General features: G+C 34.2%; 1 protein-coding gene across 1 annotated transcript in view; it reads left to right on the top strand.

The window, feature by feature from the left end:
- The window catches only part of hpo (serine/threonine-protein kinase hippo), a 185,335-nt gene that overhangs the window by 87,631 nt on the left and 78,539 nt on the right, over positions 1 to 19,165 (top strand). Inside the window, exon 6 of the mRNA XM_090386778.1 lies at positions 12,239 to 12,406. Within this exon, the coding sequence (XP_090242904.1) occupies positions 12,239 to 12,406 (168 nt within the window). The remainder of the gene's footprint in view (positions 1 to 12,238; positions 12,407 to 19,165) is intronic.

The following is a 19,165-nucleotide window of genomic DNA, read 5'->3' as shown; positions in this document are numbered from 1 at the left end:
TATAGGCAGCCCCCGTATAACATACTACTTCTACCACACGGTTTCGCTCTAACACGATTGATAAATTGCAGCAATCCTCGCACAACACGGTTAGAGAATTGCAACAAACCTCGAATAACCAGCTATTTTTAAGCTTTTATGTGGGGAAAATCCTGCTATTATGTTGGATATAGTTTTTCAACATTTCCATTCTCTTTTGTGACTCCCCACTTTTGGCTTGCTAGTCTTTGTGCAAAAAAATAAAAAATAATAATATTGGGAAATATTTTATCCCCATATTTTAAAATCCATAAAATCCCCATGTTAGGTTCTGTGCTATTGAACTTGTGAAAAAAATCTAGATTTCAAAGTTTTATTACTATTCGATAATGCATCAGGCCATCCAAAAGATTTAAGTCATCCAAACGTTGAAATAATATTCCTACTACCTAATACAACTTCTTTAATTTACATTTAAAACTCATTACATCAGAAAATCGTTACAATGGATTTTGAAAAATATTGATTCCGAATCTATTGAAGTGCTGGAGGCATGGAAACATTTTTCAGTTGTGGACTGTATTAGAATCATAGCTTTATCGCTCAAAGTAAAACCAACTGTCAACATTAACTGAGTGTTGGAAAAATGTATGGCCAGAGTCAGTTCATTCAGGAAATATGGTCGAACCGGCAGAAAACAGAATCAGTGCGATAGTACAACTTGCTAAGCCGGTAGGAGGGAAGGTTTCGATGGTATGACTACTGAAGACATTCAAGAATTACTGGTAGAAAAAGAGGCTGGCAAAGCGGATTTGGTGGAAATGCCATCGAAGGTAAATCAAATCAATTCAGAGGATGATAGCGCTGATAAATTCTGAAGTTCCAAATTTTGCACTAAAAAGCATATGGGAAGGCATAAACTTAGCCGAGCAATTAGAATCTTATTTTTTGGATGAAGATCCTTCGAATAAAAGGACCATAAAGTTTAAAAGGGAGCTTCAGAAATGCTTAGCTCCATAACATGGAATTTACAAAGATCTATTAAGCAAAAGGAAACAAACTAGATTACTGATTTTTTAGAGAAAGCAGAAGATACACGAAATCTAGATGCTGCAAAAGAAAGTTCACAAGGTGAAGATATTCTGCAACAGAGAAAACATTCTAGTTTGGTTGTGCTTAGCAGCAATGAAGAGGAAGAAAATTAAATGAATGTACATTATCTGACATATATGTATCACAGTTTGTAAGGCATTTGTTCAGTCATTACTATTTTTAATAAAAATTAAGTTTCTGATAGTTATAAAAAAAATGGTGTATTTTTTGTTAGCCTTTGGAACGTAACCCCCTTTTTGTACTGGTTCTTAGTCCCATATAACACGGTTTCGCACTACATGAGATTTTATAAGAACCTAACTACCATGTTATACGAGAATTACCTGTACACCATATTGAATCAAAGGCTATAGTTACTCAATCTTAAGATTAATTTGCACATCACTGCAACTACTGGCCTCAAGGTTTGTGTTGGTTTGTGATCATACCACAAATAACTCAGCTTATTAAAATGTAGAAAAAACCATTGATAATCAAAGATTGTCAAATCGTGTAACCTTTCCTTACTTTACTTCCACGATGATCTTTTATCTTGTGTCATGCAGTAATAATGGCGTAGGTTTCTGCTCCGTGAATTTTTTAAAATTATTCATATTTGGAAGGATTTTATTATATCTTCAAAAAGACCATCTTCTTTAACTTGTAATATAAGAGGAAATGTATTAAAGAAAAATAAAGATAAAAGAAAAATGCATTCTGGATTTAATTACATCTGGAAAATTACAGAACTTGCTTAGTTTGACAATGGAGAAAATGGAGGCTTAGTAATTTGAATTGAAGACTAAACACAATGATAATTCAAGCGAAAGCCAAGAATCTCTTTGAAGATTTAAAAGTGAATCTATATTCACTGAAAATTTCAATGCCAGCTCTGGATTGTTTGAACATTTTAATCCATACACAACTTGTAATTAACTGGTGAAGGAGTTAGTGATTTGAAGAGGTTTCGTTAGAAGAGGTTCATTAGAAAAGAGTGCCCAGAAGAACTTTTATTTCCCACAAGGTAAAGTTCACATCTGGATTTAAGGTCGCTAAAAATAGTTTCACCACTTTGTAGGATCAAATGCTGAAGGGATTTTAAATTGAAGCCCATGCTTAGTATATCACAGAGAGAATGCAATCTTAAAGGATATAAAAAAACTTTGCTTTCTATTTTGTGGGAATCAAATCAGAAGGGGTTGGGCAACTAGGAAGATTTTTGAAGAAATAGTTTACTTCTTACTTGTATGCTGCTATGTAGAAATATTTCAAAAATAATGACATCATGCACAAAGCATTGTAGCTTCTGAACAATAACCCCTGGACATCCAGTCAACTTAAATGAGAAGTCTGATAATATTAGAGTTCAACTGCTTCAAAAAAATAAATAACAACCTTGACCCAGCCTATGGATAAAAGTGTAATCTACACATTTAAAGGAAACTATTTAGAGAAAACATTGAATAATTCAATTGAATGTTATGCAGAACTTTATGGGGAGAAGCAGACATCTAGTGCTATGTAAAGTATATTGGACATAATTTTTAGAAAAAGTTCATTATCAGCACTATACATCTATAATATCAGTATATTATGCATGCATCCAGCAAAAGTGATGAGGCCACATCCAACACAGATTTCCAATAAATCAGTGAAGCTATTTATTTTTTTTAAATGAGTTTTAGTAATTTTTTCCTTATTTATTATTTTTTTTATAGTTTAATTTTATTTTTTATATTTTTAGTTTTAATTAAATGCATTAAATGGAGAAGCAGACATCTAGTGCTATGTAAAGTATATTGGACATAATTTTTAGAAAAAGTTCATTATCAGCACTATACATCTATAATATCAGTATATTATGCATGCATCCAGCAAAAGTGATGAGGCCACATCCAACACAGATTTCCAATAAATCAGTGAAGCTATTTATTTTTTTTAAATGAGTTTTAGTAATTTTTTCCTTATTTATTATTTTTTTTATAGTTTAATTTTATTTTTTATATTTTTAGTTTTAATTAAATTTTCTGATTTCTGTATGGTTCTATACATATACAGTTATCACAAAATAACACTTCAAGCTGAACTACAGATGAAATATGTGACAACTTTTTATGACATTATACATGAAAATGTTTAAGTCAGGAGTGCATCTTACCATTGTTATGTATATTCTTATTGAAAAGTAATTTTTGCTTAGTGCATTTTCGTTTAGCATAGTGATTTTCTGGAATATATGTATTGCACTTAATCAACAATAGCTGAGGCACTGGGTATCATATTGGCTCATCCATCGTTTTAGGCAGTCAGACTGTCAGAATACTCATTCGGTAAAAATAGTACAAAATAGTTCTAGAAAAACAGACTGCAGGTAGTTCCCAACTTTACGAGTTAATTTGTTCCTAGCATGTGCTCGTAAAGCGGGAATTTATATCCCATAGACAATGTTAAAAACAGGGGTTACGTTCTCAACAATGAAATTAGTTAGCTAATTAGTTTGTTTAAACAATGATTGATTTATCTAAAGAAATGAAAATGTAGCCTGTAAAATCAAGCAAATTATAATAATAAAGAAATTATTTATGACTTACAAATGTTAAAGAATGTTTATTCTTCATCATCACCATTGACTAAATGCACACTCGTTGTTGGTTTGTTACACAAGGAGCATCTTCTTCAGAAATGTTTCAAGAGATGTTTGTTTCCAAGATAATCTTCTCTTTTCTTTATAAATTTCATGATAGCATGCATAAGCATTTTTTAATGGCACGCACAAATTGCAACTAACATGATATGTGCAAGTGAGATTGCAACTAACACGATTTGCGTGGAGTGACAAGTTTACAAAGCTTAAAAAAAAAAAAAGAATGAAGAGAAGATTCTGAAAATTTATTTATGTTTCTTATATGATTGAAGATGTCAGTAAATGGGAAACACATTTCACCATAATAACGTAAAAAAACACACAATTCCATTTATTTTTCTAAAGCACATTTCTGGAGGTCATAAAACAATAAAAGCAATTTGCACTTTCCAGTTTATTGGGCTTTTATGTTAGTGCAATCAATTATAAATCAATTATTTACTGCCCATTTATAATTGATTGCACTAACAGAAAAGCCCAATAAACCGGTAAGTGCAAATTGTTTTTATTATTTTATGGTCATGACCTTCAGAAATGTGCTTTAGAAAAATATCACAAAGGTGTTCAAAATTGAATCTTATAACAGAACATATGATAACTGTGAAAGTGTAGTGCATTTTAATGATTTGAATTGGTAACTAATACAATTTACATTATAAAATGATCTTTTGGAGAGATAAATAGCTTGGTTATATAGCAAAAATTTCATCTTCCAAGTTCTTGGAACGAATTACCAAAAAAACAATGTGTAATTGGGTTCACATTATGATATTTTCACGATACGATGGTGTCTCTGTAACAGATTAATATTGTAAAGCAGGGTATACTGTATTGTATAGCTACGCATGTGGTTTGAAATGTGGTATTTATGAATATTTAACATTCATTTTTTGCAATTAATGTTCATATTTTCAATTTTGTTGATACTTGGAAAAAACAAACAAAAAAAAAAACTTGCAAACCCGGGAACTCGTAAAGTGGGAACTGCCTGTATTTTTCTTTGCTATAGAAATACAGTAAATATTTCTTTACTGTACATAGTAAAGAAATGTTCTTGGTTCTTTTTCATGCATATGAAATTTGAACAGGTTTTTTTTATCGGTTTACTAACCATACAAATCATGAATTGTTACCATTTTCTTATTATATTAACATTATGTGAATATATTGTTATAGCATAAATTTGAAATAGGTGCTATCTTTCAATTGCTATTAAAATCTAGGAGAAAAATAAGTAAAGTGTTGCAAAAATGTTGACTGCATACCTCACATCATGGTAATGATGTGAGGTATTTGTTTATTTTATTAAATCACAGAAGATCTATGGAATACATGGTGCATTTCAATTTTTATTAAAAATTCAGGTGAAGCAAAACATTGCGTGAATATTGTTGAAGGTATGTACATATAACAAAGTGAAAACAGTTATTTTTATATATTATTAGTTACTTGGTAATTAATTGGTAGCAAGATAATCAATTATTTACTTTTCATTTCTCTTAATTGCAGAAAATGAAAAAAATCAATTATTTGAGAAATAAAAATCTAATGTGCCTGAAATGCATTATCTAACTTTTTTTGTTTAACTGTACTTGAATTTTGGACAGTTGTCACAGTTCATTCACCGCTTAGCTATATTTTACAAATACAAATGTATAAACGTTTCATAATCTTGCATAAATGTGCAAACTAACAAACTGTAATTAGATTAGTTGCAGGAATGAAATTTTCTTTGGAAAGAAGAACAGATGTAAAATGAAAATGTAGTAAATTTTTCCAGCTTATTTATGGTCTTTTTTTTTTTTCTGTCATTCTGAAAATTTGTAGATCCTAGTCAAGAAGTTACATAATTTTTATGACATTCTTTCTGAATACTTTTTCGATATGGTTTGTTTGGACACATGGTTCAATGAAGTAAAGGAATAGTTCTTTTCTCCAGATAAACAGCACAGATCTATTATTTGATGATGTTTTGTTTCTATGCTCAATGGATATTAATCTTGAACAAACTTGTTCGTCATTAACATCCATAGAACATGAAAGCTGCTTGGGACAGACAGTTCAACATTTAAATGAATCCCAAAGATCAGATTTGAAATGTTGGAATGTCATCAACAAAAATAGTGGTAAGATGCTTTTGAGTTCAAGTTTAACTTTTTTTTTACTCTTTGGTATAATCAGAATTACAGTACGCAAACTTACAATTTAAGCTCAAATCTGTGGATTTAAGTTTCTTTACCTTTCAAGTACTTGGAGTAAATTTTTACAAATTGTAACTTTTTTTTTTTTTTTTAAATTTGACTATGTCCTTTTGCTTTGTCCTTTTTTTCTGGACTTAACAATGCATGCACATTTAGCATGATTCCCATTCTCAAGTGCGATTCTGTTAGGTCTTAAGACCTATCTTAACATGTTCACTACTTCCTGAACCAAATATGTAGCTTCAGATTTTTAATCCACTTGGAGGGCAAACCACCTTACTTTTGGAACTTGTTATTCCAATTTACAGAAGAAAACCAGATATTTTTGTCAAGCAGTCTTCGTCGTAGGCTGATTAATTCAGTCATAATGAGAAGAAAGCCCAAAAATGTCTTCCCTTTTTAATCCAGATTGACTCAATCACGGGTCAAAAAAAGGTCATCAGAAAAGTAAGCAGCTAAAGTATTAAGTAACTCAGGTTTTCTAAAGATTATAGAAAAATGTATACTTTCTTCTCTAATCCCACAAATAGACATTGGGCAAATTACTTAATCTCCAGTGCAGCAACAAAACACCTTCAACATTTGTATCACATTCAGCAACAAGATGCATATATCTCTAAAATATACTAATAGGAGTACCCCAAACTAAACTCTCTTTCCTCTCCTCTCCTTTTATCAGAAGTCACAAAAATTTCTTTCACATCTGTGGATGATGGGTTATATCACTTATTCTTTCTCAAAGAAGCAAGAAAATGCCAGCCTTTTAAACAATCTGTTATCCTTCTTTGTGAACCTTCCAAAAATCCTTTGGAATGTCCATTAACCCAAACAGATCAACTCTCATAATAAAGTTCTCTTTACTGGAACTCTCCTTTTTATTTTCGTATTGCTGTCACTGATCTTCTGCTAATCCCCAGAGCCTAAGCAAATTTCTTAGGAGTCATTTTGGACTAGGCAATCTCATTTAACAAGCAGCCATGGCACAAGGTCTAACAGGTCTACCTGGAAAATATCTGTTGCACTTTAATTGCCAGTTTGAGATTAGTGGTGATTACTATACAGCATACATTCTTACTTAATAATTTCACCTATCCATCTTTAACAATAGTTTTTCTAGTTCTTCCTTGAATTTATTAAAGCTGTCCACTTTCGCAACAGTAGATGGAAGTTTTTCCAGTAATTCACCACCCATTGGCTGAAGACAAAATTCTGCACATCTATTCTGCAACTATCCTCCCCCAATTTGAGTTTATGCACCCTCATTGCATAATCTGAGCAAGAGGAAGAATCCCACCTAGTCTTCAGCTGCTGCAATTGGCAGAACTGAAACCTTTCTTAGTAAGAGCACCTCTCTTTTGCCCGTGCCAAAAATGGCGCCTGCAGACTTGTACGCAATACTCAAGATGTGGCCTGAACATTGTCTTATACAATGGGATAATCACCTCCTTATCCCTGCTAGCAAAATTCTTGTATATCGTTGACAAAATCCCATGAACAGTGCAAAGAGGCAGTCCTCTCAGCTATCTGCACTGCTTGAAGAACGTCATGTATAACTACACAATTATCCCCAGGTCTTTTTCATTTTCCACTGCCCTGAGTGTAGTACCATACAGCTAGGATTACTGCTCCCCATATGAAGTGCATTGCATTTGTCAATATTAAAGTTTATTTGCCATTTCTCAGACCATCTGCCTAATATTAATCTTGTTGAAGTAGCATACACTGATTACTGTGATTAACTACCCTGCCAGCCTTTGTATCATATTCAAACCCAGACATTAAACCTGATTGTGTTCATTATTATCGTTAATAAATATAGAAAACAACAATGGGCTTAGCACTGAACCCTGGAGAACTTCACTGATAACAACATTAGTCCAAGAAGAGCAGTGCCTATTGATAACCACTCTGTCTTATCACATTCAACCAGTGCCTATTGATAACCACTCTGTCTTATTCACATTCAACCATCCCTTTATCCATAGCAGCAACTTGTTCTTAATGCCACACTGCTCCAATTTGTATAGTAGTCTTTTATGTGCAATAGCATCAAAACCTTTTCTGAAATCTAAGTCCATGATGTCAAAATAGTTCTTTGTATTCAATTCCTTTGTTATTGTGTCATAGTATCTAGTCTGATCAATCTGTGTCTGTGTCAGTCTGTGTCATTCTGTGTCATAGTATCTAGTCTGATCTTGTCTGATCAATCTAGTCAGATTGATCAGACAAGATCACTCCTGAACAAATTCAGGCTGTGACTGCAGTATAACTGCAGTCACAGCCTGGTAATCAATATATGCTGCTCTTCGTGGACTAATATTATTAGTGGAGTTCCACAGGGTTCGGTGTTGGTCCCACTGCTGTTTTGTATATTTATTAATGATATTGATGAAGGTATATCAGGCTTAGTATCAAAGTTTGCAGATGATACAAGGGTTGGCAGGGTTGTTAATGACAGTAATGGCAGTGTGCTATTGCAACAGGATCTAGAAAATTTGGGCAGGTGGGCCGAGAATTGGCAACTGAAGTTTAACATTGACAAAACATTGATCCTTATGCAAAGAACTACATATGAGTAGTGAGTAGAAGTAACCTGAGAGGAATGTACCAATTGTGTGATACTACACTTAGGGTGGTAGAAAGTGAAAAAGACCTGAGAGTAATTGTGCAATCAGATATGAAGTTTTCTGAGCAATGCAGACAGGCTGCAAGAGCAGGTCATGGGGTTTTTGTCAATGATATACAGGAATTTTGCTAGCAGGGAAAAGGAGGTGATTATCCCTTTGTATAAGGCAATGGTCAGGCCACGCCTTGAGTACTGTGTACATGTCTGGAGGCCTCATTTTAGGAAGGATGTAGATTTGCTTGAACATGTGCAGAGAAGGGCAATAAGATTGGTGAGGGGAATGAAGGGATCCTCTTACCAAAGAGGCTTAAGTTCTGCAAATTGCAGTGGCTGGAGACTAGGCACCTGATCTGATCGAGGTGTATAAGGCCTTGAATGGATTGAGCACACTGAATTCTGATGGGATTCTTCCACTTGCTCAGATTATGAACCTAAGGGAGCATAAATTTAATTTGAGGAAAGACAGTTGTAGAATAGATGTGTGGAAATTTGCCTTTAGCCAGCAGGTGGTTAATTGCTGGAACAAACTTCCATCTGTTGTTGTTGAAGTTGATAGTTTAAATAAATTCAAGGAGGAACTGGACAAACATTTAGAAGGAATGGTTGTGTAATTTTTTGTTTTGTTTGGCTGATACTACATAAGCTCATACGCCGACCGGGCTAGCCGAGTGGGTAAAGTACCTGCCCGGCAACCCAAAGGTCGCGGGTTCGATTCCCGCCTCGGGCTTGGATCAAAGTACTGCAAAAACCTTGGGAGGTGCAATATGGCCACAGAAGCCCGATGCGCCAACAACTACCAAATCAAAAAAAAAAAAAAAAAAAAAAATAAGCTCATACACAAAATGTTCTCAGTTTGCAAATAAAGTTGTTGCTTTTGCCTGTTTTTTTTTTTTTATATATATATATATCATAAATTATTACTATTTGCTAATGCACTTGAAATAGTATTAGTCACATGGCTAATACTATTTCAAGTATTATAGTATTATATTTATAATACTTGAAACAAGGAATCCAAGTTTTTTTGGCACCAGCCAAAAAAAAAATCAAATAAAATAAATAAAGAAAAATAAAATAAAACAAACTACGTAATTGACTCCCTTCACATGTAGGTACCTATCCAATTGACTTTTGAATCTCTACAAGTTGTCAGCCTCAACCACCCAGGTGAAACTTATTCCAGTAATCAGCAATTTGCTGGTTAAAAGAAAACTTTCTGCAATCCAATCTAAACCTCTTCCCTCATTATTTGAATTTATGGCCCCAGTTCTTCCTCATTTCACCCTCATTCATTTTACTTACCCCTCATAGTCTGTACACCTCAATCGGGTCTCCTCTGAGGTGCCTTGTTACAAAACTCTCTGTGGCCAAAATATTCTTTCATCATATGGACGTCACTCTGCACATCATCTTGCATTTTGTTGCATTGCCTGTCTCTTGACTTCAAGAAGCTCAGTGTCTTTCTTTAAGTGCAGTCTGCATACTTGAACACAGTATTCCAAGTGCAGTCTTAGGTCTTATGATTGCCTTAAACTGGATTATGACCTCAAGCTACTGTACATTTGCTATTACAAGCAAATGTACAATAAATCTCAATAGGACACAGTGGGCTTTCCTTACCTACTATCTACACTGCTTGGAGGACTTAATGTCTGGCCATATTGTAACTCCCAAATCCTTTTCTTTCTCAACTGTGTTTAATTCAACCCCATCATTTTGGGGTTGCTATTCCTCAAGTGTAAGATCTTGCAATTTGCTGCATTAGAACTTAGATGCCACTTTTCTGACCATCCCTGAAGTCTATCTAAGTCAACTTGAAAAAGCTCTGCTTGGCGCTGATTAGTAACTACTCTACCAATCTTGATGTCGTCTGCAAATTTTTACAGAATGCTCTGTATCCCTTTGTCAGTGTCATTTAAGAAAATCAAAAACAACAATGGCTTCAGTACTAATCCATAGGGAACCCCATTCTTATGTTGGCCCAATCTGAAGAGTGACCATTAATTCTAGCCCTCTGCCTCCTACCCTGCAGCCACCTTACAATCCATTGAAGAATTTTTTCTAGTGATTCCAATGTGTTCCAGCTTAGAGAGTAACCTCTTGTGCAGTGCTGAATCAAATGCTTTGCTGAAATCAAAGTAAACAATTCCTATATTTTCTACATCCAGCTCATGAGTGATTCAAAATAGCTTACTAAGTTGGTTAAACATTATTTTCCCTTTACAAAAAATATGCTGTGTTTCCTTCAGAATTGCATTTCTATAGAAATGATGCTGTACTGCAATCTTGACTATGGATTCCATATCACTGAAGTCAAGCTGACTAGTTGGTAGTAACCCCTTCACTCTTAGAACTGCCTTTATGTATTGGTGATACATTGGCACTTCTTCAGTCCAGAGATGCCCTTAAAATATCTGGGTATATGCCATCAACTCCAGGAGCCTTATTCACCTTTAGGCTCAAATGTCTGACCAGATGTTGCAAATGAAGCTGGAAAGAATGAAATCAGCAAAACTAAAATTTCAGTTTTTTTTAGTAAATAATCTGAAATTTTAGTTTTGCTGATTTCATTCTTTCCAGCTGCATTTACATAGTTTCCCCTTACAATGAAGGGCCTTTCTCCTGTAAATATCAGCATGAGTATCTTTAATTCATCCGCAATATCATCTATATTAGTTGAGACTTTCCCCATGTCTGTTATACAAGGGTCTATTCTCATTTGTTCTTCTCTTCTCTTCTTAGTCTGCTTTTGTGAAAAACTCCTTTTTCTCTTTCATTTTTCACAATCTGGGGGAGGGGGGGTATTTAAACAAAGGCTACAAATATTATTTGTCATTTAAGGAAAATATTTAGTCACTTTTCAGGAGAGTTAAATTGTGGTATCAGGTTAAAAGGTATGAAAGAAATTCTGGTAATTCAAACAATTAACATAATTAGTGTGAAGTTTAAAGTGAATAAATGAAAAGTGTTTTAATAAACATAGCAGTATTTCTTGGTCTTATCTTATCAGACACCACTTATCTTTCACTGTAATGAAAGATAAGTGGTGTCTGATAAGAATTAAGTGCCTGAATCCCAGTAAAAAGAGTAAGTTGTAACCTTGTGGAAACAGAACTTCCAAATACAGCCTCTGTATGTATGAGGTAGTAAAAGCTTTGAACTTTGAAATTGTTTTGTGAATGATGGTTTGCTGTTCAGTTGCATTCAAAGGAAACAATTTATGCTACTTGAAACATGCTGATTTTTTTCCTATGAGATTGTGTCAACTTCTGCAGTTAACAGATAATTAGGTCTTTGAGGGCTTAATGTTTGAGAGGGAAAATCCAGTGTAGTCCTAGATTCAAGAAGAAGAACATCTGTGTATGTTGAGATAGGAATGTTTTAATTTACTCTCATTGCATATCTGAATAAAGAATTTGGCATGTGGATAAATTTTTGAAGTAGATCTTGTTGGATTATGAGATTGGTATATAAGAAGAGTATAGTTTAATACAAAATATTTATGTTGTATAGCATTGGTTGAGTTGTAAAAAGTCTTATCAACTGCTACAAAAACAGTGCATATTTTTCGTATAAAATTGTTGTTTTTATTTATTTAGTTAAGTACCCTTATTTAATAAATTTTATTGATTTATATGTGGTGCACATACTGTATTTATGAATTTGAACAAATGTGGTGTTTTTTTTTCCTTCCAGGACACAATGGCCAAAAGGAACACTGTGATAGGTACTCCCTTTTGGATGGCTCCAGAGGTGATTCAAGAGATTGGTTATGATTGTGTAGCAGATATTTGGAGTTTGGGAATCACCGCTCTGGAAATGGCTGAGGGTAAACCACCATATGGAGATATCCATCCAATGAGAGTATGTATTATTATTAAAATAAAGAAAAGTCAAAATGGCCTTTTTAGCCCTTGATATAACACAAATGATACAACTGTTTGTGATTCTCATAATTTTAAGTCTAAGCATCCATGTGTTAGTATTAATATTATAGCCATATAGTGCAAGAAAGCCACAGGCTTTAACTGCACTATCCAAAAATTAATAAAATGAAAAAAATTATATAAAAAATAAAAGTATTTCTCACTTTATGTAGGTAAAGGCTGACCTCTGAATAACCCAAGTCCACGGAGGTAATTTTTTCTTGTAATTAACAACTTGCTGGCTAAAAGAAAACTTCCTACAATCCAGTCTAAATCTCTGTCCCCAGAATTTGAATTTATGGCCTCTAGTTCTAGATTCATTTATAACTGTGAAAATTTCACCTTCATTCATTCAACTATTTTCAGAGACTTATAGACCTCAATCAGGTCCTCTTGGCAACCAACCACCATGAGGTGCCTTGTTACCAAGGTTCTGCAGCCCAAATAAGCAGTCTTTACTCATATGGGTGATATTTTGCAGATCTTACCAAGTGGGTTACTCATCTCTGGTCCCTTTCAAGAAGCTCTTTTTTTTTTTTTTTTTTTTTTAAGGTGTGAGGTCTCCATACTTGGGCACTATTCCAAATGCTGTCTTACCATTGCCTTATATAGTAGGGTTATGATCCCTCCATCTCAAACAAGCAAACGTTTCATAAATCAACAATAAGACACCCATTGGATTTCCTTGCTACCTGTATATTCTTCTAGAACTTTGTGTATACAAATGTTGAACTCGGAGATCATTCTTTTGCTTTTCATGCTGTGTCATTATACTAATTTATCCCCAAATTGTTAAAGCCTTACAGTTACTTAGGTCTATATCAGAGCATAGGTAGTAGTAGCAGCAAATGATGCAAGAAAGCAAGCTTATTTAGCATCAGCCGAAAAAAAAAAAAAAAAAAAAACACACTTCTCCCATCCATAATACCCTCCCAGAATTTGTCTAGCTCTTCCTTGAATTTATGCAAACCATCCACTTCCACAACAACAGATGGAAGCCTGTTCTAACAATCAACTACCCACTGACTGGAGGCAAACTTCCACACATCTACCCTGCAACCATCCTTCCTCAACTTAAATTTATGCCTCCTCGTGTGTAGATCCAGCAAGAGGAAGAATGCCATGCACAATCAGCGTATTCAATCCATTCAAGGCTTTAAATACCCCAATCAAATCTCCCTGCACGTGCTCAGTCTCCAGACACTGCAATTTACAAACTGAAGCCTTTCTAGATAAGAGCACCTTTTTGTTCCCTTCACCAGTCTAGTTGCCCTTCTCTGCACCAGTTCCAACAGATCTACACCCTTCCTAAAGTGAGGCCCCGAGACCTGTATACAATACTCAAGTTGCAGCATAACCATGGCCTTGTATAAAGGGATAAGTTTCTGGATATTATCGACAAAGCCCCATATACTGTTTTGTCAGCATGTTTGTATTGTTCAGAGAATGTCATATCTGACTGCACAATTACTCCCAGGTCTTTTTCATTTTCCACTACCCTGAGTGTAGTACCATACAGTTGGTATGTTACTCTGGGGTTACTGCTATCCATATGCAGTACTTTGCATTTATCAATGTTAAACTTCAGTTGCCATTTCTCAGCTCATCTGCCTAACTTTTCTAGATCCTGTTGCAATAGCATACTGTTATTAACCACCCTGCCAACTTTTGTATCATCTGCAAACTTTGACATTAAGCCTGATATATACCTTCATCAATATCATTAATAAATTTTGAAAACAACAATGGGCCCAGCACTTAACCCCAGGGTACTCCATTGATATGATAACATTAGTCCACAAAGAGCAGTGCCATTGATAACAACTCTGTCTTCTACTTAACCATCCTTTTGTCCATAGCAGTAATTTACCTATTTTTTGCATCGTTCTTTGGTCACTGCATCATAGTAACCTATTAGATTGGTCAGACAAGACTGCCCCATAACAAATCCATGCTGTGACTGCAGTGTAATTTCATTCCTGTACAGATGGTCCTGCATTACTTCTTTAACTACTAACTCCATTATTTTCCCTGGAACATATGTTAAGCTAACAGGTCTGTAATTAATCATGTCACCTTTTGATTACCCTTTAAGAATTGGGGATATATTCCCACATCTCCAGTCCATAGGGACCTTTCCTGAATCCAAGAATGCATTCATAATTATTGCTAAGGGTTTGCTTAACTCCTTTGCTGTCTCCTTAATATGATTGGATAGATCCCATCCAGGTGCATTTTTTATGATCGACTTCAACAACAAAGCTACTAGTCTTTTTGTCCCAACTAAGAAATACTGTTCAGGGTTTAGGCCTAAATGGATGTTAGATGAACTAATGAGACTCTTGGCAGAGAAGAAAGTTGCGTGGGATGCATATAAATTATCAGGTGACAGAAGAATATGGCAGATATAAGCTAGTCTGTAATCAGACTAGTTAGGCAAGCAAAGGCAGATTATGAGAAATGTTTGGCAAAATATGAAAAGAGGAACAACAAAGACCAGAAGGAAGGGGATGAATCAGATTGGTCCACTTGATATTGATGGTTTGATTGTTGATGACCTTGCTGAGGTAGCTGACAAACCGAATGAGTATTTTGCATATATGTTCACACATGAGGAATTCTGTAGGGCAGGGGTGGCCAACTTAATTTGTGATAAGATCTACTTTTTTTCTTCAAAATGTGCTGCAATCTCAAGAATTTCATTGCACATGGTTAAAAAAGTTAATCAGCACATATTGAAAAATGTTGTTTATAAATTTTTAAATTAAATACAGTTCATAATTCTTATTTTAAATTCATACGTATTTAAATTTTTAATTTATGCGAAGTTTTTATCTTTGTGTCATCTGCCAAGCTTTCAAAATCTGGGATATACTGTGATGAGGCCAACCATAAAGAATCTACTGTATGCAAGTCCATAAGAGTAGAACAATTCTTTGTCTTTGTTTCAAATATGAAATGGCTGATTCACACAGATATATGAAACCAAAATAGGAATTTAAAAGTTCACTGCATTTTTTTACATTTGGGTACTTTTCTCAGCAAACATATTTCCAAAAGCCTTTTTCTGATGATCTGGCTTTAGGAAGATATCGTTTCGCAGTGTAATAATTTCATTTTCAAGTAATATTTTCTCCCTGTGAAAAATCCCAGCGTTTTTTTTTTTTTTTTTTTTTTCCCTGCAATTTGTTTCATAAGTTGACATTAAATGGATAAGAAATATATTGAACAATGTCTTCAATTGTTTTAAAATCACTGAATCTGGTTTCAAAATCATCCACAACTTTCAATTTCAGAAAATATTTCTCACTATTAAATTCAAAAACAGGATATTTTGCATATTTGCAAAACGATCAAATTTTATTTTCTTTGAGATCCTTAGCCATTGCCAAAAATTGATATTTATGTACAGAAATACTATTAATCATGTCATCCACATTTTTTTTTTTTTTTCCCCTTGTAATTCCAAATTCAGATTACTTAATTTACTATTAAAATCTGCCAAAAAAAAACCCAGATCACACAACCACTCCGTATCTTGTAGCTGCTGATAATCATCTCCCCTTTGATCAAAAATTCTTTAATTTTATCTGGCAAATTTCAGAATCTCCTTAGAAACTTACTCCGACTCAGCCACATCACATCTGTTTGTAATGTCAGATCTGGTTAATTTTTTTTGAGTTGCATTTTGAACAGTCTCCTTTGAAGAGATTGTCCTCTGATGGAATTCATGATTTTGAAAGCTATGTCCATAACACTTTTAGTATTTAATCTTTTGCTGGCTGACACATGTTAGCCAGCAAAAAATGATAGTGGTAACTCAAAAAATCTGGGAATTCATTATCCTTTTGGCACAATGTGATCACTCCATTAAGATGCCCCATCATTGCTTTAGCTCCATCTGTTGTTATTGATTATGAGCTTAAATAGTGGTAATTTAATTTTTTCAATAAAATTTTTGAATGCATTAAATATATCAAGACCTCTAGTGTTTTTCTTTTAATGAAACCATACCCGGCAGTTCTCCTCTAGTGACAGAATTATCGAAATCCAGATGAATAAAAATGAACAATTGTGCTGTATCACTGACGTCTGTAGATTGATCCAGTTGTAAAGAAGAGGGCACACAATTAGCAATATGAGCATGCAATTGTTTGCTCACATTTTTGCTCATTTTTTTGATGTGTCGCATCACAGTATTTCCAGATAATTGCAGATTTTGAAGAGCACTTTTAATTTGATTTTTGGTTTTAAAATTTTCAAAAAGAGAATATGTTATTTCTAAAAATGCATTTTTGATGAATTGGCCATCAGATTTGCATTGTTTGCATTTTTTGCAAGGAGACAACTCACTTTAAATGATGCCACAGTTATGCTTTAGATTGTAAATTAGGTGTCACGAAGAAATTTCGTTGTGTGAATAATCTGGATTTAAGTTCTTTTAGTATTTACCATGGAGTGTGTTTGAAGTGCCTTTCTAAATTTACTTTTTTGGGTATAGCTACAGAAGCATTGCAAATCAAACAAACTATTTTTCTTTTATCATTGCAAAAAAGTATTCTAGTTCCCACTCTTGATGAAAATTATGTTTTACTCTTTTTCATAGTATTCATCTTAAGTCAAATATTATTAAAGCAACGTATAAGTACTGTCCAGTTATTAATATTAAGTAAGCTGAATAAGAATTAGACACATACACTATGCTCTCCACAACGTAACTATGTTAATTTTCACTAGACAAGCGTAATGGCTGATATGATTTACGGCAACGAGAATAATCATGTAGTTCAATGGATTTGCAATAAGCGTATAATAATAATAATAATAAGTGGGGTGCATAATAATAATATTTAGATTTTGACTAATCTATTTTTATATATATATTTAAAATTTGTTGTGATAGACCGAAATTAAAGCTGCGATCGACTTGTTGTCCACCCCTGTTGTAGGGAATTGGAGGCCAGAAGCTTATCAAACTCAAGCAGGGAAATAAATGATTTTGTAATTACTGGGAGCAAAGTGGAGGAGAAATTGTTGAAGTTCAACATAAGAAAGGCACCTGAGGCAGATGGAATTTATCCAGTTATATTAAAGGAGGCAGCAAAGGAAGTAAGCAAACCCTTAACCATAATTTTGAGAGCTTCCTTGGACTCAGGGGAGGTACCCATGGACTGGAGAAGTGCAAGTGTGACCCCAATCCACAAAGGAGGATCAAATGGAGACACAAGTAATTATAGACCTATTAGTTTAACTTCTGTTCCATGGAAATTAATGGAGGCACTGGTTAAAGATGTGTTGCGAGATCATCTAGACAAGACTTCAGTTATAACTCGGACACAGCATGGGTTTGTTAAGGGGACATCCTGTCTGACCAATTTGATTAGATACTATGATGTAGTCATAAAGGAACTGGATGCAAAGAATAATTTCGATATCATATATTTGGATTTTAGAAAGGCTTGATACTGTTGCACATGGAAGACTGCTGCACAAATTGGAGCAGTGTGGCATTGGAGGCAAATTGCTGCTATGAATAAATGGATGGTTGAGTGGGAGAAAACCAGTTTGATTGGATATTATGATGTGGTCACAAAGGAACTGGATTCAAAAAATAATTTTGATATCATATACAGTAAAAGTCCAAAAATCCGGATGCCAGAAATCCAGACCACCCGAGAATCTGGACTTTTTGAAAACTCGCAGACTTTTTAAATTTAGCAGACTTTTGTGTGTGTGTGTGCGCGTGTGTGAGCGCCACAGGTGCCCAGTGAAAACAAGCGAGTTCGCAGTCGCCATTTTGAAATGAGCAATCAAGCCGTGGCAAGGCTATAATTTTTGTCCTACTTTTTCCATTTACCATATGTAGCATACATATTTACAAGCCCATAATAATGGCTCCTAAAATAGATAAACTTCATGGTGTGAAGAGAAAGAAGAACACATTGAAATTGAGTGACAAACTTGAAATAATTAAGAAACTAGAAAGTAGTGTGAGCAATGCTGTTCTAATGGAAACATACAACATCGGAAAGCCTACAATTTATGATATAAAAAGGGCAAAGAATAAAATTCTAGAATTCACAGTCTTGTCTGAGCCTTACAATAAAATTGCTGAGAGAAAAAGTTTACATCGACCAAAATTTGAGAATCTCGATAAAGTGTTGTACGAATGGTTTTTGTTAAAATGATCGGAAGGTATGGCAATTTCTGGGCCGATTCTTATTGCCAAAGCAAGATCTTTTAAGGAGCAAATGAACATTGAATCAGAGTGCACATTTAGTGATGGATGGCTTAGGAATTTCAAGATCGTCATGGTATTAGACAGTTAGATATTGGTGGAGAAAGACAGAATATAGTGCAACATTTGAAAAAATTGTATCTGACTATGACCTTACAGCCGATCAAATTTATAATGCTGATGAAACAGCTGTTTACTGGAAGTGTTTGCCCACAAAAACTTTGGCTGGAAACCAAGAACGAAATGCAACAGGTTTTAAGCATAATAAGGAAAGAGTAACCATTCTTATGTGTGCTAATGCTTCAGGTCAGCATAAAATTAGGCTTTTGGTGATTGACAAATTTCAGCACCCATGGGCCTTTAAAGGAATTGTGCACTTACCTGTGATCTATAAAACCCAAAAGAATGCTTATATGGACAAAGATATATTTTGCGATTGGTTTCTTCATGATTTTGTTC

Source organism: Mastigoproctus giganteus, chromosome 12 (assembly GCF_048544385.1).
Source record: "Mastigoproctus giganteus isolate SK-2022 chromosome 12, ASM4854438v1, whole genome shotgun sequence".
NCBI classification, from domain to species: domain Eukaryota; kingdom Metazoa; phylum Arthropoda; class Arachnida; order Uropygi; family Thelyphonidae; genus Mastigoproctus; species Mastigoproctus giganteus.
Note: the sequence above shows the minus strand (reverse complement) of the source record. Positions and strands in the feature narration are given on the sequence as shown.